General features: G+C 29.1%; 2 protein-coding genes across 2 annotated transcripts; one reads left to right on the top strand and one right to left on the bottom strand.

The window, feature by feature from the left end:
• Positions 1-2,220: 2,220 nt before the first annotated feature.
• OCT59_008284 (uncharacterized protein) lies at positions 2,221-3,630 on the bottom strand (the record flags this gene model as incomplete). The annotated part of the gene is made up of 3 exons (XM_025327350.2): positions 2,221-2,381; positions 2,664-2,948; positions 3,594-3,630. 3 exons carry the CDS (start codon positions 3,628-3,630, stop codon positions 2,221-2,223), a joined length of 483 nt encoding a protein of 160 aa, XP_025171768.2.
• A 13,053-nt stretch (positions 3,631-16,683) lies between these two features.
• OCT59_008283 (uncharacterized protein) lies at positions 16,684-20,330 on the top strand (the record flags this gene model as incomplete). The annotated part of the gene is made up of 10 exons (XM_066142343.1): positions 16,684-16,755; positions 16,832-16,995; positions 17,061-17,129; positions 17,206-17,373; positions 17,445-19,230; positions 19,309-19,381; positions 19,446-19,645; positions 19,718-19,786; positions 19,854-20,134; positions 20,225-20,330. The coding sequence occupies 10 exons, from the start codon at positions 16,684-16,686 to the stop codon at positions 20,328-20,330; spliced, it is 2,988 nt and encodes a 995-aa protein (XP_065999233.1).
• Positions 20,331-20,536: the final 206 nt, after the last annotated feature.

Here is a 20,536-nt window from a genome sequence, read left to right as displayed (position 1 = left end):
ACTGTTATTATTTATGAAAATTTTTACTATCTTTTTACTATCTTTTTCTCTACACCAAGTACTAATGAAATTTATTTATTCATTTAAAAATACACACATATGATTATCACAACTAAATCCTAACTCTAATAGAATAAAACCTTCTCACCTAACTGCGTTATACGGGATGACGTGATGTCTTCCAACTGTTGTGGTTGTGTTAAGTACCAATGGGATATTTTTGATACAATCAGACCCCTTTGGGTGGAAGGAAAATATGGTATGTGCCCAGACTGTTCAAAATTCAGCGGGTGGTTTCATTGTAGGATTTGTTAGTATTTTTTTAATTAAATTAGTTTTTGATGACATATTATTTTTATTTTTATTATAACGACAAAACTGCATTTTTATATATAAAAACATAGTAAATATTATTAATATGTCTTTATTAAATCATTAATATATTGTTAATATACCATCAATATATTATTCAGTTTAAGATATATAATATATCTAATATGTGTAATATGACATGTTTGATATGTCAAATATGTTAAACTTTCGTAACATCGATCAATTCCGAACTGGCACATGATGATCACATGACAGTATCATACATATAGTACTTAAGTTTTTCCTAAACGCACGGAAGAGGTATATTTATACAGTTTTTGTATTATCGGAATTGGAAATCTGATATGTATAATAATGACAATAACAACAATACGACTCAGTACGTACTAGTCAAAATTTATTAATCATAATGAAAAGTTATTCTTGCGCATAACATACTAAATTTGTTAATTTAATATAACGAAAAGTTATTATTTTACATGTCTAAATTCGTTAATCATAACGAAAAGTTATTATTTTACATGTATAAATTAGATTGATCATAACGAAAAGTTACATTACATGACACACTAAATTCGTTAATCATAAAGTTAATTGCGCATGACACAGTACTTATTGCACTAATAAAGTCATACGCCTAATTTTTTTAAAATTGCAAACTTACTATAAATAATAATTACAATTAGAAAAAGAAATTACTCAACAAATTTATATTTATTTATTTTGAAAACATTTTTAGCATGAGAATCAAGCATCAATCAAAAGCTGCAGATTATCAAGGAGTGACGAACAACAACGCACTCCTGAAACTGCGGGTAAGCAGGAATAACAGGCGCAGTTTTGATGGCTTCAAACTACGATCGAGAGTTCTATTATTATCAAATAATTTTATAAAAGGACTTTAGGGATATGTACTTTCTTCTTTCATTTTATGCTTCCAATACTTTAAATGCTTCAACACGAAATGTTTTTTTATTTAACAATTTAAACACGAAATTTCAAAATCAAATAGATGACGACGCTAAAATTTACTGGATCGATGATAAACGGCTCACTACTAACTACTTTATTATCTTCTGAAGTTAATGGTAGTCCGACAAAAGAAATTGATATTGTTAAGAATGAAAGAGATACCAAAAAAAAAAAGTTCTTAGTTTCAATCAAATTAATTATTAGCAATAATTTTTATTTATTTTGTAATGTAAATTCCAAACTTTTTAATGATATAAAAACCACAAAATTTTTTAATGAATAAAGTGATGATGACAATTACATCCAGGGTAATCTATCCAGGGTAAATCCTGGATTTTTGATCAGTACGGCGGAAATATTGATAATTGATAATAAAATATAATAATCATTATGTTCATGTTTTTTAATAGACATGTAAAGCTATGGAAATTAAAGAATTTATTGGTTTTCTTTCAAGCGAAGAAAGAGAAATTTTCAGATCCATATATGAAAAAGATAAAAAGAATTACTCTAGGAGCGCTGATTGATTACTTTATATGCAAGTGGAATAAAAAAGTAGAAAATCTTAAATTCATGTATTTGGTTTCTAACTTACTTCCATATCTCGTCAAAAAGTCCTATAAGATTCAGATGGACGAACTTATCCCAAAGCTCAACTACGTTGAGATCCCAGAAGTTGAATTTAAATCTCGTAAATTTTCTCCAGCTAATTCAACTCATAAACTCTCTTCAACTATTTTAACTCATAATAAATTTTCATCAACTCGGGAAATCTTTGGGGTTATGAATTTCCTACTCTCAATTACAAACATTCCATGCACCCTGTATACTTGGCATTGAGAAATGCACGTAATCTAGTCTTCTTTCACACCTGAGTGTTTCCCTAAGCTCTAACAAAAAAGTCAACTTTCCGCTTTAATAAGGATCATAAATAATAAACAACTTTCTTCCCAAAAAACCAGATTTCACTACTTGAAAGATATCTCTTTCGTGTATAGGAAGCATCAGCGAACCTTGATGTGGGTGTAATGGCCCTTCTGTTGTTATAATATGATCCTCATGTTTTCTTTTATCAGCTAATCAAAACAAAAAACAATGTATACGTCAGACATAAACAATAATGAGACAACAGATATCGAAAAATCAAGCCAGATCACGTTAACTTGCGTTTGACTAAAATTATTATGACTCACCAGAAACGGGTTGCTCTACGATAACGCGAATGTGTTTTTTGGGTGGGTTTGACGATAAGAAGCAGCACAAGTTTAAGTATTCAGTATTATTGGCGATATGACAGTGAAGATGAAAAAAAAATACGTTATATCACGTTGACTAAATTTTTGACCTGTGTGACACACTGGCGAGATCAGGCGTTTCTATAATAACGTGTATGAGATCTTTGGGAGGCGTTTGATTTTCAGGCCAGTAAGTAACAATTTTTTGCATATCTTTCATTAAAGTTACATTGTCATCCTCTTCCTCGTCAACTTGAAGTGTGAAATTTCGAATATCGAAAATATGCCCGTCATTAACGGGTTTCTTAAGCTTTAACAGCTTAAGTTCATCAAAAGAAAACTGATCAAAACGTGGTTGTCTTCTTGCTTTGATAGCTTCCTTGAGCTCGGAAACACGATTATTCCTTCCTATAGTAATGTTGGTAATAGAAGTACTTCCTTGAACCCAACATCAATGTTCCAGAAATCATGACTGTAGATATTTTGGATGTTCTTATTGTTCTTATTTGTATGGCAATGGACAAACAGGGAAGAGATTTTTTTTTGTAAGGCTGTTTCAATTTAATTGTTTGTTTAACGTCCAGGTCTTTTGAAAAAATTGGGGGGCTTAAGTTAAACAAACTAAATAAATAAACAGAGGAAAATTTGAAATTTCAGGCAAAAGAGGGGGTGGGGACGTTAAAAAATCAAGTTGGAACAGCCTAATATAAATTTGGGATATCGATTTATATAAGAAATTGATTATCGCACGGAATGATCTGATGATTAGTTAATCAGTTACGCAACGTGACGCGCATCACAGTCTCAGGATTTCGTAGTTTTTACATATCAGATGATAAGCGAGAAGAATATTCACAGTACTTTTATTAATACATGCAAGTGATAAAAAAATAAATACAAGCGCAAGAGTACACGATAAACTTCTATGCTATAATTGCGAACTTGAGTTTATTGCTTGAAGTGTTGCAGGTAAGACAATATTCCAACTTATCTTGGGAATACATCTTCGCTAATTCAGGTTCATAAGGTAACTGATTCCCATTCTCGTGGTACCATGAGCCATGTAATCCATAATTTCCATGTTTTCCATTGCAAATAGGAATGGTTACGATTAATGCTACGACTATTAACAATACCACAGAAACGATAAGCGATGTGGCAATTTAGACGATAAAAGCCAACAGGAAATTAACTATTTTCAATTACTCATTACCTTCCGATGGACAATTATATTACTAGTTAGGCGTTTACGTGTTGATATAGGAATTTGCCTTATAAATTTAATATCAAACTGCTTCTTCATTTACTGAAATTTTGGAGTATAAGTTTCTGAATTTGTTCCTGAATTTTGATGTTCAGGAACATTTCACTAATGATCATGTATCCTGGTATCTAAATATACTCTCATATTTTCAATCGGTCTCAATTTTCATGGTATGGATTGGTGCATTTGTATTTTATGTGCACTCTCCAAAAAATTTGGACTTTTTATCATAGGTAAGCGTCTCAATTCTCAATAATATAAACTCTATCTAAAATTTTGATAAATTTATTTAGAATTTATTCATTATATAGTTATTTCGAATATTTGCAAAAAAGTTCTTCGAATACTCTCTCTTTTATTCTCAATTATATTTATGGTTACCTACGCAACTTCTTTTTTTTACAATGGAGTCAAATCTAGTGACGGTAAAAAATTTAGCTATAAATCTTGACAAATTACTCCAAATTGTCTGGTTAGCATCTTTAAGTAGTAACTATGATTATTCGGAACCATGGGACAAAAATAATTTTGTAAGACTTTGTATATTTATTTTCTCAATATTTACAACCATCATAGTTGTGAATCTTTTAAGTATGTATCTGTAAATATCCTTTGTTGCTCTTAAGTGCCTTCTTACGTGCCTTATTACTAATATTCTTTTTCCTTAAAAGTCGCATTCGTAAATGATATATACACGAAAACATCCGAAAATTCTGATATGCACGACACATTGCATTCGTTGAACCCGTATGTATGTTGCCATCAGAACGCAATAACGAGTATGTTCAAACTTCAAATTAACTTTCCCTATGTTATCTGTATTATCGTTTAATTTCACTCGTTCGTGATGAATTATGTATGCTAACACATTATTTTTATTTAAAATTACAGGAATTATTTTCCTCCGACCATTATTTATGAAGCAAATGCTGATGAAGTTGAAAAACATAATCGAAACCGAAAATTCCTAAAAAATCAAACTAAATTTCTTTTATAAAGTTTTCATTATCAAAAATTTTGAATTTAATTCGGGCCAATAATTCCACAGTAGAAATGAAAGAAATGGAACATCTCAAAAACTATCCGACGAATTAGATAAATAATTTACTAATAAAATTTTAATTATAATGAGATTAAAATGAAACTGTTATAGTCCACCCGGACGTGACAGAACTGACAGGTGAGATGATCATACTGTTTATAGTTAATTTATGAATCATTGATTAATTTAACAAAATTTTAAATATCTATAAATAGTGATTTTTTCAAATGTAGAGTGAGATTTTAAAACCCGGTTCAATTGCTTGCTTTATATATAACAGTCAATCGCTTCGCTTTGATATATAATGACTTGATATTTCTGTTGTTACTTGTTACCAATTAAAAAATCATAGTCGATAGCTATTTACAGTTATGCCTAATATGCAGGGTGATATTAAATTGAATCTTTTGACACATTATTGTCAGTTTTAGACGGTGAAAAATATTCAAAAATGGAATTTTTTTTAAAAAAAAAACTTTATAAATCGATTAAGTGATTATAAATATACACTTATTTTTGTTTTTCAGATATTTCAGGTATGTTTATTACTATTATTATTATTTCCATTACATAATAATAAATAAGAAAATGTATTCCGCTAATTCCGAGTTTCCGACGACTTTTTGATAAAAGATAATCGATAGAAAAAAAATTGGTTAAAGAAATTTCCTTGTTGATAAATAAAACTATCCTTAAGTTTCAGATCAATCGTTATCATCACATGAATTGTTTCTTCATGTGGTGTCTCGATCAACATGTAATTTTATTTATATAAATATCTCAAGATACACGTTATACAAAAATAGTTCCATATTCCACAATTTAGTTATTTTTATTAAAAATTTGGCAAAAAGTTTAATTCGAATCGCTTTAATAAATGAAAAAATACGGAATTATATCGATTACCATCATGAAGACACTAAATTATACGTGGGTATTTTTATATGATACACATTTTCTGTACCCGCGTATATCAGGGTATGTTGTGCCTCACGTCAGATTTTCTGGTGTCAATTACTCTTTTTTTACAAAGTGTCATATCTTTACTATAACTAGTTTAACCACGCACTATAAACCTTTTTTCCCTTTCTTTAACCCCTCGCCTCCCTTTCCCCCTTTTTTATTATCATAATAAAATCTTTCTTTTAGATTTTGCTGATTCGTACTGAATTATTAAACAAATTTTGTACTACGTCCTTATGATTATTTATTATTAGATTTGCGAATTATAGAAATTAAAAAATGATTACCTTTTTCTTCCATAGGATAAATAAAAGATTCCAAAATAAAATAAAAAAAATGCATGAACTTTTCATTTTAAAAAAAAATTTGCAATGATTCAAATAATTCATTATATAATAACATTCGTTCAGGTGTTTATACCGTTCTTTTTTTCATTTCATTTAATAGTTCAAAATCGAAGATATAAAGTAAAGTAATGGTTAAAAATGTGGGATTTGTTAAAAAAAAATAATATATATACAGTATATACTGTATAATCTTGTCTGAGTTAAATTGCTTAAAGTTTTGGCCAAAATTAAAAATTCCGATTTACTTATCGTGAAATATTAGTTGAGATCTCATTTATCTCGGTATTTATTTATTTAATGTATAGTTTAATTTTTTGTTACTTCTTAACTAAGTGTGCGATTTCACAAAACTATTCTTCGATCACGTGACAAAATTTGCTCCTCTTATGCGCGGATTTTTGGAAAGTCTTCCCAGGCATAGGTGCGTCAAATCGGCTAATTCAAAAAATGCGCGGATATACCCAGTGCATGTGTTCTTGGAGCACGCGTAAAGTCACGTATTTCGTATCAGAAGATGAATCAATGAATCAGAAATATATACAGTATATAGAGGTCAGGTGGCGTTAAGTAGTACGTAAATTGACACCTGATATTGAAAATCCTGCAAATAAATTTCGGACATTTAAGTTTTTATCATGGCTTGATTGGCTTTACAATAATGTATAATAAAAATATGAAAATTTATAATTAGTAATTCTACGCGCCATTTCTCGATTTGCATTGCTGTCAATGCCAAGTTTTTTTGAATTACCATTATATCTTTCTCCAAATATAAAACAACTCATAAACCACTTAAAATACGCGGGAATGAGGGATATGGGTTTTTCAATAATTTCGACCTCTACAGGGTGAATATTGCCAGAGAAGAAAATGAACTTTGCAGAAACCTTTGATTTGTTACTACGCAGTTAATCGTCAACTATTTAGTATCCAACACGTGACGACATGTATCGTATCATCTCGAAAATTATCCAACGATGTATTAGATATCATTTGACGATAAATTTACTGACATTTAAAGATTTTTTAGCTTTTTTAATTATCTCAAATATCACGTATTATATCACATTATTAACGTTTATCGATAAAAAGAAAAAGAAAATCTTTTTTTTCACGATTACTTGATTAATGTATTTTAGAAAAACATACCAAGAATTTACCGAAAATCTTTCTAAATTATTAATTAATTTATACAGAAAAGAATAAAAATGCGATTCTCATGTTAAAAAAATGCTACAATTATTGTAATAACTGAAAATATAATAGAGATGCTTAATTTCTTGTAATATGTTATTTTAATAAAACAATACTGATACCTCTATATTTTGTAACATGTTATTATATTAATAAAATGGCTAATATTATATAAATAAAATACAATATATAAAATTTATATTAATACAATTTAATTTTTATAAATTGAATTATTTTTTTAAATTAATAAATACCCTAATAAAGAAATAATTTATTTATCGCACTAGCGATGCAAAATTTCATGTTTATCATTGCCATTTTAAGAGGTGCGATGTATAAGCAGGTTGATCGATATAAACAATTTACAAAAAAGGAAAGTGTCGATGCATCGCACAAGCGATGGATAAATTTACTTTACTTTCAAGTTAAAATATAATTTGGTATATTTTTAACAATGACACATTATTTGATCAGAAGTACCTTGGGCCGACATGGAGAAATCTGGGGTAAGTTACCTCATTTTGGAAATGAAAGTATGGGCAAAATGCGCATGTGCATAAATAGTTATTATAATCATTGTAAAAACGCGCACAAATTATTTGATTATATTTCATCATGTGCATGATAAATCGCATTTTGCCCATCTCTAAATATAAACTTAGAATCTTTAGTATAATTTTGAATATTTATTTTATAATTAATATTTTATAATTAAATATCAAATTGGAGATAGCTGTCTGATATATAAAATACAATGTTTTTCCATTATCTGCAATAGATTTAGTTAATAGCGCACATTTTATTCATGATAGTACGACTTACTGAATACTAACTATATGAGAAATATGTACTACTTTAAGGCTATCTAACTTTACGACTATTTAATAGTATGGAAAATTCAGCACGTGATAGACTTGGTACAAGTGTACAACTGCTTAATCCTATATTCAATTAAATAAAACACTTACACGGAAAACTTTTTTTATATTCTTTCTTTATATGAAAATATACTGTTATTATTTAGAAAATTTTACTATCTTTTTATTATCTTTTTCTCTTTTTTTTATTGAAAAATCATATCTGTCACACCGCAGCATTATAGTAAACCAAGTACCCCTACCATCTTTTCTCATCTCTGCAGTCAAATTCCGTGTGATGAAGCAAGTTACTTTTTCTAGTTAGCCAATCCTACACCAAGTATTAATGAAATTTATTTATTCATTTAAAGAGATTATCACAACTAAATCCTAACTCTAATAGAATAAAACCCTCTCACCTAGCTGCGTTATACGTGATGTCTTCCAACTGTTGTGGCTGTGTTAAATGCCAATGGGATATTTTGATACAATCAGGACACAACATGTACGTTCTTCAACTCACAGCCTTCCAAAAAAATATAACTTATAGAAGGCAACAAGTACTTTCCTTTGGTTATCATTAACTTCTCAGTAAACATTTTCTACATTATTAAAAATTATAAACAATTTAGAATAGTGAATCATTCCGTTTCTGACAGTATTTACATGCAACCTCCTTTGGGTGGAAGGAAAAATATGGTGCCCAGACTGTTCAAAATTCAGCGGGTGGTTTCATTGTAGGATTTGTTAGTATTTTTTAATTAGATTAGTTTTACTATGTTTTTATATATAAAAAATGCAGTTTTGTCGTTATAATAAAAATAAAAATAATATGTCATCAAAATATTATTAATATGTCTTTATTATATCATTAATATATTATTAATATACCATCAATATATTATTTATATGTTCTCTATTATATCATTAATATATTGTCATGTAATTATTCTAGTATTTATACAATATTGAAAATAAATTCTTGATGATATCTTTAAGATTCGTATAACGATGTGGTGATAATGAACAATGCCTTATGATATGCTGTTATTTTTACCCTATGGTATCTGTCTCGTGGTACTTCATTATTGGAATATGAACTATTATGGTATTGGTATTTTGTATCAATATCATTTTAAAAACTTCATAGTTTCTGCAAAGTAGTTATCAAAAAGGCATTTACTAAAACCCTTACAACGTTTATTACAAATATAACCCAAATACTTTAATTCAATTGCAAAGAAAATAGTAATTAAAATCATTAATGTTAAGTTGATAAAACCAATTTCAAATGCAAAGTCTCGTACCCAGCCAATTGGATCTAGTGGGATTGTTAGCCAAAAAACCTTCACCTTATTGTTATTACACTCTTGTAGGGGAAGCGCCCATCTAATACTAGTTGTCCACACCAATGCCATTAGAAATGAAACTAACAAAATTGACAGTCCAAATATAAAAAGAACTACTCTATTAGGTTTATAGTTAGAGAAGTTATAAGAGCATAAATTGTTGTTAATAGTAATAGTGACACTAAATAAGTTGTTTCAACTAGAAATATATAATGTAACTGAAGTTATTTGTACGATGTTGGTTTATAGAAGATATTATTAAGGTTAACGTTGTTACCATTTCAAATAATGCAAGTTTTATAACCTTTTGTTATTTTTGATGATTTCCAAGTATCTTGATAAATATTATTTTGGTAGAACCTTAGGGTATTGTTGTATCAGTTCTTTACGCTTAAAAATATTAAGCAATTATTTAATTAGATAGAAGGTTTATGTATATTAAATAGTAAACAATTAAACAGTGTATCAAAATTATCCAATCAGATGTGTAGTATAGCGATGTACGTACGTCGACATATACAAATAAAGATTTTACATAAATAAAATGTACACTTAACAATAATTAAGATGGAAGAAACATATCTACAAAAAATTTATTTATAATAAATTATACATATACTAATAAATTTAACAGATTTAACAAGTTTAAGATATATAATATTATTCTAATATGTGTAATATGACTGACAATGTGTAATATGACTGACATGTTTAACATTTCATGTCAAACATGTTAACATCGATCAATTCCGAACTGGCACATGATGATCACATGACAGTATCATACATATTTGACCTTCAGATGTATTGTTTTAATGGAAAAAAAATGAAAAAAAAGAGTTCCTAAACGCACGGAAGAGGGTATATTTATACAGTTTTTGTATTATCGGAATCTGGAAATCTGACATGTATAATAATGACAATAACAACAATACGACTCAGTACGTACTAGTCAATCATAATGAAAAGTTATTTTTGCATATAACATACTAAGTTCGTTAATTATAACGAAAAGTTATTATTTTACATGTCTAAATTCGTTAATTATAACGATAAGTTATTATTTTACATATCTAAATTCGTTAACTATAACGAAAAGTTATATTACATGACGCTAAATTCGTTATTCATAATGAAAAATTAATTGCGCATGCATGACACAGTACTTATTGCACTAATAAAGGCTACGCCTAATTTTTTTAAAATTACAATTTACTATAAATAATAATTAGAAAAAAAAATTACTCAACAAATTTATATTCATTTATTTTGAAAACATTTTTAGCGTGAAAATTAAGCATCAAGCAACAGCTGCAGATTACCAAGGAGTGACGAACAACAACGCACTCCTGAAACTGCAGGTAAACAGGAATAACAGGCGCAGTTTTGATGGGTAATGAACGGCTTCATACAGGTAAACATTGGTAATCATATTTACGGTCGGGAGTTCTATTATTATCAAATAATTTTAATAAAAGGACTTTGGGGATATGTCTTTCTTCTTTCATTTTATGCTTTCAATACTTTAAATGTTCAAATGCTACAAACAAGAAATTTTTTTTTATTTAACAATTTAAACACGAATTTCAAAATCAAATAGATGACGACGCTAAAATTTACTGGATCGATGATAAACAGCTCACTACTTTATTATCTTCTAAGTCAATTGTAGTCCGACAAAAGAAATTGATATTGTTAAGAATGCAAAAAAAATGATCTTAGTTTCAATAATATTAATTACAATAATTTTTTTTTAAATTTTTTATTTCCACCTTTATTAAATTTTTATTTATTTTGTAATATAAATTCCAAACTTTTTAATGATATAAAAACCACAAAATTTTTTTAATGAATAAAGTGATGAAAGTGATGACAAATACATCCAGGGTAATCTATCCAGGGTAAATCCTGGATTTTTGATCAGTACGTTTAGAACTTACTATGAAGGATGGAAATATTGATAATAAATATAATAATCATTTCTTAATATACACGTGTGCGCACATGATTTTCATACCCTATAAAAACGAAATGTGTTAAATTTGTTTTATATTTGTGCTCATGTGTAATAAATGTCTAAAAAAAGTACCATTTTGTCCAATTTATGTCTTATTACAAAAAAAACAAAAATTAAACAAAATGGTGCTTTTTTAGACATTTATTACACATGAGCACGAATTTAAAATAAATTTAACACATTTCGTTTTTATAGGGGATCAATATTGCTCACATAACTAAAAATAAATTGTTTCCTTTGAATTTTGAACACTGATTGAAACTTTTCATTTTGGAAACTTAATGTAGTATTGGCATATATGTATAAACGCCACTACGTAGTATAGAATTTTATGTACCACAATCTTGCATGCAACCTTACTATTATATAAAGTCCAAAATAACCAACACGTCGACGGTGAATATGGACGAGTACATAAAAGAAGCCATCAATAAATCAATTAAAAAATTAGATATAAACGAATTGCAACAAAATAAAATAGACGCAAAAAGTAGTAATTTTGTAAAGAATCTATTTAAGTTGGTGAAAAATGTACTGGAAAATAATAGCGTTATTATAACGGTTGTTGGAGGAAATGCTATGGAAATTAAAGAATTTATTGGTTTTCTTTCAAGCGAAGAAAGAGAAATTTTCACATCCATATATGAAAAAGATAAAGAGAATTACTCTAGGAGCGATGAAGAGAATGAATACAATGCAATTAAGCTACTGATTGATTACTTTATATGCAAGTGGAATAAAAAAGTAGAAAATCTTAAATTCATGTATTTGGTTTCTAACTTTCTTCCATATCTCGTCGAAAAGTCCTATAAGATTCAGATGGACGAACTTATCCCGAAGCTCGACTACGTTGAGGTTCCAGAAGTTGAATTTAAATCTCGTAAATTTTCTCTAGCTAATTCAACTCATAAACTCTCTTCAACTATTTTAACTCTTAATAAATTTTCATCAACTCGGAAAAACCTTTGGGGCTATGAATTTCCTACCCTCAATTGCAAACATTCCATTTTTGACAGGTTGTATAAGTTTACTACATCTCTTAACATATTGTATAGAATATATGTTAATTAATGATTTATTATAAAAGATTTGAAAAGGAACCCCAACACTATGCCATAATGTGTTATGTACCGCTAATTGGGTTATGTACCTATCCTGAACGTCTTAATAGTTTCAGTAATATCTTGATTGCCCCTGACTTAAGTCCCTTTATCAGAATTGCTTTGGGCATCAAACGCTCAGAGATTACGAACCCTTCCAACGCGATAATAAAATCAATATTTTTTCGTGCAATTGTCAAGTACAAATGGCATGCCTTTGCGCGTTGTCGTCTCTTTGGAATATTTCTTCTTTATTTGACTAACTCTTGTCTTTTTACTGTAATGGTTACGATTAATGCTACGACTATTAACACAGAAACGATAAGCGATGTGGCAATTTCGACGATAAAAGCCAACAGGAAATTAACTATTTTAAGCATAATCTTGGGAATATTTCAATTACTCGTTACCTTCCGATGGACAATTATATTACTAGTTAGGCGTTTACGTGCTGATATAGGAGTTTACCTTATAATTTTAATATCAGTCTGCTCTGCATTTACTGAAATTTTGGAATAAGTTTCTGAATTTGTTGCTGAATTTTGATGTTCAGGAACAATTCACTAATGATCATGTATCCTGGTATCTAAATATACTCTCATATTTTCGATCGGTCTCAGTTTTCATCATATGGATTGGTACATTTGTATTTTTATGTGCACTCTCCAAAAAATTTGGACTTTTTATCATAGGTAAGCGTCTCAATTCTCAATAATATAAACTCTATCTAAATTTTGATAAATTTTTATTTAGAATTTATTCATTATATAGTTGTTACGAATATTTGCAGAAAAATGCTTCGAATACTCTCTCTTTTATTATCAGTTATATTTATGGTTACCTACGCAACTTCTTTTTTTTACAATGGAGTCAAATCTGATGACGGTAAAAATTTAGCTATAAATCTTGACAAATTACTCCAAATTGTCTGGTTAGCATCTTTAAGTAGTAACTATGATTATTCAGAACCATGGGACAAAAATAATTTTGTAAGACTTTGTATATTTATTTTCTCAATATTTACAACAATCATAGTTGTGAATCTTTTAAGTATGTAACTGCAAATATCCTTTGTTGCTCTTAAGTGCTTTCTTACGTGCCTTCTTATTAATATCTTTTTCCTTAAAAGTCGCATTCGTAAATGATATATACACGCAAACATCCGAAAATTCTGATATTGTATTGAATTTTGTACGAGCACGACAAATTGCATTCGTTGAACTCGTATTTATGTTGCCATCAGAACGCAATAACGAGTATGTTCACCTATGTTAACTGTATTATCGTTTAATTTCACTTGTTCGTGATAAATTATGTACGCTAACACATTATTTTTATTTAAAATTACAGGAATTATTTTCCTCCGACCATTATTTATGAAGCAAATGCTGATGAAGCTGAAAAACATAATCGAAAACCGAAAATTCCTGATAAATAAAACTAAATTTCTTTTATAAAGTTCTCATTATCAAAAATTTTGAATTTAATTCAGGCCAATAATTCCACAGTAGAAATTAAGGAATTATGAAAGAAAGAAATGGAATTTTAACCAATTAGCTGTTAGTAAACCTGCGTTAATGGATCGTTTTACATTCAAAAACATGATTAATTTGCATTGGATATTACAATTAACATCGTGAACATTCAGAACTAAGTAAATAAATTATTTAAAAATGAAAAATTCATCCAAAAAACTATCCGACGACTAATTAGATAATAATTTAATAATTTACTAATAAAATTTTAATTATAATGAGATTAGAATGAAACTGTTATAGTCCACCCGGGTTACTGTTTATAGATAATTTGAGTTATGAATCGGCATTGATTAATTTAACATAATTTTAAATATCTATAAATAGTATGATCATCTTACATGAATGTGATCATATTTTTTTCAAATGTAGAGAGTGAGATTTTAAAACCCGGTTCAATTACTTGCTTTATATATAACAGTCAATCGCTCTGATATATAATGACTTGATATTTCGGTTGTTACTTGTTACCAATTATTGCGGTTTTCAGAAATGTTGGCATTGATAGATTTTCAATATATTGTATATTTTGTGTTTTTGTGTTTTTCCGGACATTTTTGATGACAATTTCTGGACATTTTCCAGATATTTTCCGGAAAAAAAAGAACACAAAATACAAAACACAAATACAATATTTTGTCTGTAAAATATCCGGAAAATATCTGGAAAATGTCCAGGCAATGTCCAGAAATTGTCATCGAAAATGTCCGGAAAACACAAAAACACAAAATATACAATATATGGAAAATCTATCAATGCCAACATTTCTGAAAACCGCAATAAAAAATCATAGTCGATAGCTATTTACAGTTAATTATTCAATATGCAGATGATATTACATGTTTCTAAAAAAAAAATTGAATTTTTTTGCCACATTATTTTCAGTTTTAGGTGGTGAAAAATATTCAATTATGGAATGATTTTTTAAAAAAACTTTATAAATCGATTTTAAAAGTGATTATAAAATATACATATATTTTTGTTTTTCAGATATTTCAGGTATGTTTATTACTATTATTATTATTTTCATTACATAATAATAAATAAGAAAATGAACTTCCTGAATGGTATTATTTATACTACTATTCCGCTAATTCCGAGTCTCTGACGACTTTTTGATAAAAGATAATCAATAGAAAAAAAATTGGTTAAAGAAATTTTCTTGTTGATAAATAAAAACCGCATGAATTGTTTCTTCATGTGGTGTCTCGATCAACATGTAATTTTATTTATAAACTTAAAATATATAAATATCTTAAGATTGTGAACAACGTTATACAAAAATAGTTCCATATTCCACAATTTAGTTATTTTTATTAAAATTTGGCAAAAAGTTTAATTCGAAATCGCTTTAATAAATGCAAAAATACGGAATTATATCGATTACCGTCATGAAGTCACGTAAATTATACGTGGGTATTTTTATATGATATTTCCTATTACACATTTTCTGTACCCGCGTATATCAGCATATCAGGTAACAGTATGTTGTGCCCCACGTCAGATTCTCTGGTGTTTACTATAACTAGTTTAACCACGCACTATAAACCTTTTTTCCCTTTCTTTGACCCCTCGCCTCCCTTCCCCTTTTTTATTATCATAATAAAATCTTTCTTTTAGATTTTGCTGATTCGTACCTGAATTATTACTTCCTGATATTCATTAAAGCAATGATTTATATAACATGTAAACAAATTTTGTACTACATGTCATTATGATTATTTAGATTTGCGAATTATAGAAATTAAAAAATGATTACCTTTTTCTTCTATGTGAGTAAATAAAAGATTCCGAAATAAAAAAGAAAAAATGCATGAACTTTTCATTTTTAAAAAAAAAAAATTTGCAATGATTCAAATAATTCATTATATAATACTAACATTCGTTCAGGTGTTTCTACCGTTCTTTTTTTCATTTCATTTAATAGTTCAAAATCGAAGATATAAAGTAAAGTAATGGTTGAAAATGTGGGATTTGTTAAAAAAAAAAAATAATATAAATCTTGTCTGAGTTAAAATTGCTTAAAGTTTTGGCCAAAATTAAAATTCCGATTTACTTATCGTGAAATATTAGTTGAGATCTCATTCATCTCAGTATTTATTTTAGTTTAATTTTTATGGCGATTTCACAAAACTATTCTTCGATCACGTGACAAAATTTGCTGCGGATTTTTTCCCAGCCCAGGTATAGGTGCGTCAAATCGGGCTATGTAATAATAAAAAATTTTTCTTGGCAAAATATCGGCGAACTCGGTTCGCCAAAAATCACGTGATTTATTTTATTTGAATATTTCGATTAGTGTCAAAATTTTATTTGTCACCCCGTGACACAAAAACAAAACTTGGGTGCGATCTAGAAATGAGGTTATTCGACCAATAATATTCCAATTCTTCACGTGATATAATATTAGAACTACATGTACGCGTCTTTTTCGTGAACTTTCCTATTTTTGATAGAGTTTACGATTCCATAGCTATGGAAGGCAAAAGAGAACTAAGGCGTTCACCAAGGCTTAATAAATCACCAAAGCGTCGTCGGAATTCTCTAGTATGCCATTTCCTAAGTTATAACAATCTAACGTTAAAATTACATTTTTGTTTACTATTCTTAAATAAAATATTAGTTACCACCGCCTACTAAAAGTATTTTAAAAAAAAGTGAAGATACTACGAATTTCGATATTCTACAAGACGAAAATACAACCACCACTAATGTTTTAGGTTCATTATGGGAAAGTAATACAACTATATTTACGAGGAACTTTGATGAGTCGGAAATTACAGAGAAGTAAGATTATCGATCAATTATTTAATTTCTTAATTCAATTGAATATAAAATTAATGTTTTATCAGTTATGATGGACAAAAGCGTAGGAAATCTTTAGGTAGAAGGGTCAGTTTTGCTTCAAAAGCTCGTGTTCGGTAATTTCGGTTCAAATTATGATCTATAACTCTATAAATTTCGAAAAATTGATATATTTGGTCATTGTTTTCTCAGTTTATTTGATAAAGATGAAGCTACGGAAAATCAAGAACCAGAACTAGATAAATCAAATTCTTTAAATGGAAATAAAGATGAAGCATCAGAGTTTATGCTTTCAATTCCTACACCATCCCCTAATGATAGCATGATTGAAAACGTCGAGTCATCATCTTCTACTACAAAGTATGTCACTTTTTTGGTTATTATTTTAAAAAATGTAATTATATTATTTGCTAATTATTGTATATTAGTAGTCAGTCTGAAGAAGATGGTAAAGGTAAATATGCAGAATCAACAGAAAAAAAAATTATGATTTCTAACGATAGTCAAAGCACGTCACAAAACATGTCACAAGCTCAAAATTCAAATACGCAGATGATTTGTCAAAATAATACGGTACTCGGACCTGTGAACGACCAGAAGTCATTTAAGGATCATGATGACACGTTTGCATCTAAAGATATGTCACTTGTATCGATGATTGGCCCAACTTCAATTGGACGTCATGATACTACATCTACGTCAGTGTGTCCTTGTGACATGACATTGGTATCGATGGTCAACCAGTCTCCATCTGGTAATCACGAAATTACAAACACATCAGTGGATGCTCAAGACATGACTTTGGCATCAATGGTTGGTCTACCTCCATCTGAGAATTGTCATACGTCAATGAATGTTCAAGACACGACGCGAATATCGATGGCCAACCAGCCTTCATCTGAGAATGGCACATCAATGAATGTTCGAGATATGACTTTGGCATCAATTGTTGGTGTGTCTCCGTCTGAGAATTGTCATACGTCAATGAATGTTCAAGACACGACGCGAATATCGATGGTCAACCAGCCTTCATCTGAGAATTGCACTTCAATGGATGTTCGAGATATGACTTTGGCATCAATGGTTGGTGTGTCTCCGTCTGAGAATTGTCATACGTCAATGAATGTTCAAGACACGACGCGAATATCGATGGTCAACCAGCCTTCATCTGAGAATTGCACTTCAATGGATGTTCGAGATATGACTTTGGCATCAATGGTTGGTGTGTCTCCGTCTGAGAATTGTCATACGTCAATGAATGTTCAAGACACGACGCGAATATCGATGGTCAACCAGCCTCCATCTGAGAATTGCACTTCAATAGGTGTTCGAGATATGACTTTGACATCAATGGTTGGTGTGTCTCCGTCTGAGAATTGTACATCAATGGACCTTCGAGACATGACTATTGCATCAATGGTTGATATGTCACCATCTGGGAATAATACACTAATAAATGTTAAAGAAATGACTTTAGCATCATTAGCCGACCAGTCACCACCTAAATCAATGGGTGATAAAAATATGACTCCAACATCAATGATCAACCGATCTCCATCTGAATCAATGGGAGATAAACTAACACCAATAATCAACCAATCTCCATCTAAATCAATGGAGTTTAAAAATTTAACTCCAACATCAATGGTCAGCCGGTCTCCATCTGATTTTAAAGACATGACTCTAGCATCAATGGTCGACATGTCATCAGCTGAAATTCACAAAATTACATCCACACCAATAGATGTTAACGATATCACTACAGCAGATCATAGTATTATTTCTTCAGAAGATATGTCGTTAGTTTCCGAAGAAAATGTATACTATAATGATAAACGAACAATCTTTCAAGGATTAGATACTAATCTACAACCAAGCGAACGACGAGAAACAACACTCTTTGATGTGACCGATGCTTCATTGATAAATGAGGCGAACGTGAAACTTTGTGATGGAACTACTGCCATGTTGTGTGATGAAAATATTACAGACATCATGATAAATGAAACCATCAATACAGGAGATCTGAACATTAAAGAATATCAAAAATCAGATTTTGCTGACACAGAAGAAATGAAATTCATGAAAGCCATGATTGAGGAACAGAATCAGCAGATAGAATTTTTTGAAGCTGAACTTGAAGGTATTAATAAAGAAACCCAAAGTCTGAGAGAGATGCGTGATTATTTGATAAAGGAAAAAGCAGAAATAGAACAGGTACTTGAAATTTTCTTAAAGGCCTTTATCTTTTGTCACGTTATTAATATTTAAACTTAATATTTCAATTTTATTAAGAAAATTCGCGACGCAAAACGACTTGTAGAAGGAACTCAATGTTATACTGAGAAGGACCTCAATGAGGTACAAGGTAAGCATTAAATGAGTATTTAAATTCTATTACAACTTTTTATAAATTAGAAATATTCTTAAAGAACAATATAGGATTCTCATTGATAAACATAAATGGTTCCCTAAAAAGTTATCTGAAGAACTTGTGCATTTAGTATATGATGAAACTGTGCAGGTTAAAATTGATACAAGAGATCCGTGTAAACGTGACGACACAAATATACCCTTTGTTGAAGTATCACTCGATTTAAATGACGATATGAAGTACGATGAAAAATTATACGTAAGAATTTATTTTCATATTTATCTATATGTGTTCTTTTGAACCTTAACATTGCGTTGATTTATTTACTAGTACCAAGCTATTTTTGGTGGAATTCAAAAATTTGCTTTGAATTATAAAGGAACAATAGAAATCGCGGCAGTAAGTAAAACAAAACGGTACCTAAAAATTTTATGACTTTATTAACAGTGATTCAATAATTAATTAGTGTTCCAGAATCGTAAAGCCAATAGCCACTTATTGGAGAAATTCGAAACAACTTTATAGGGATTATCGTGTTCTAAGATTTAAATTACCTACAGAAATTATTGATAGTCAAATCATTAATAATGAAAAATCAATAATAATGATGATCAGGGTAAATTTTTTTAATTATAAAGCAAAAACAAATTTTTATATAAAATTTCTTTTTCGATGGGAGGACGTTATTAGTTATCCAAATATTTCAAACCTTTTATGGGAAATTGAAGTTATTTATGGTAAAGTAAAGTAAGTAAATACTAAATAATAATTTTTTTTTTTAATTTATTTAAACGAATTTTACTCGCGATTTATACTTGTTATTTTTTAATTATTTAGCAATCCATTTATAAAAGAAACACTTAACAAACATCTTTCAAGTAATGTCCTCGGATGTATTAGAGATTCTTGTGTTGTTATACAAAAAAATGGATTTGTTTTCTGAACAATTTTTTTTTTCTTCATAATTACTGTCATTCTATTATTTATCGAGTAATTGTCAAAGGAATTGAAAATAAAGTTTAAGGCTAAACAAGTTTGAAACGAAACAGCACGATGAAAGGTATATAGAAGTAACAAATGAAAATACTCTAAATAGTTTGTAGGAATTTGACAAGAGATTTAATGGGATATTTGGGATATTGAGATATT

Source organism: Rhizophagus irregularis, chromosome 16 (assembly GCF_026210795.1).
Source record: "Rhizophagus irregularis chromosome 16, complete sequence".
Lineage (NCBI taxonomy): Eukaryota > Fungi > Glomeromycota > Glomeromycetes > Glomerales > Glomeraceae > Rhizophagus > Rhizophagus irregularis.
The sequence above is the reverse complement of the archived record's forward strand: the minus strand, read 5'-3'. Positions and strand labels throughout refer to the sequence as shown.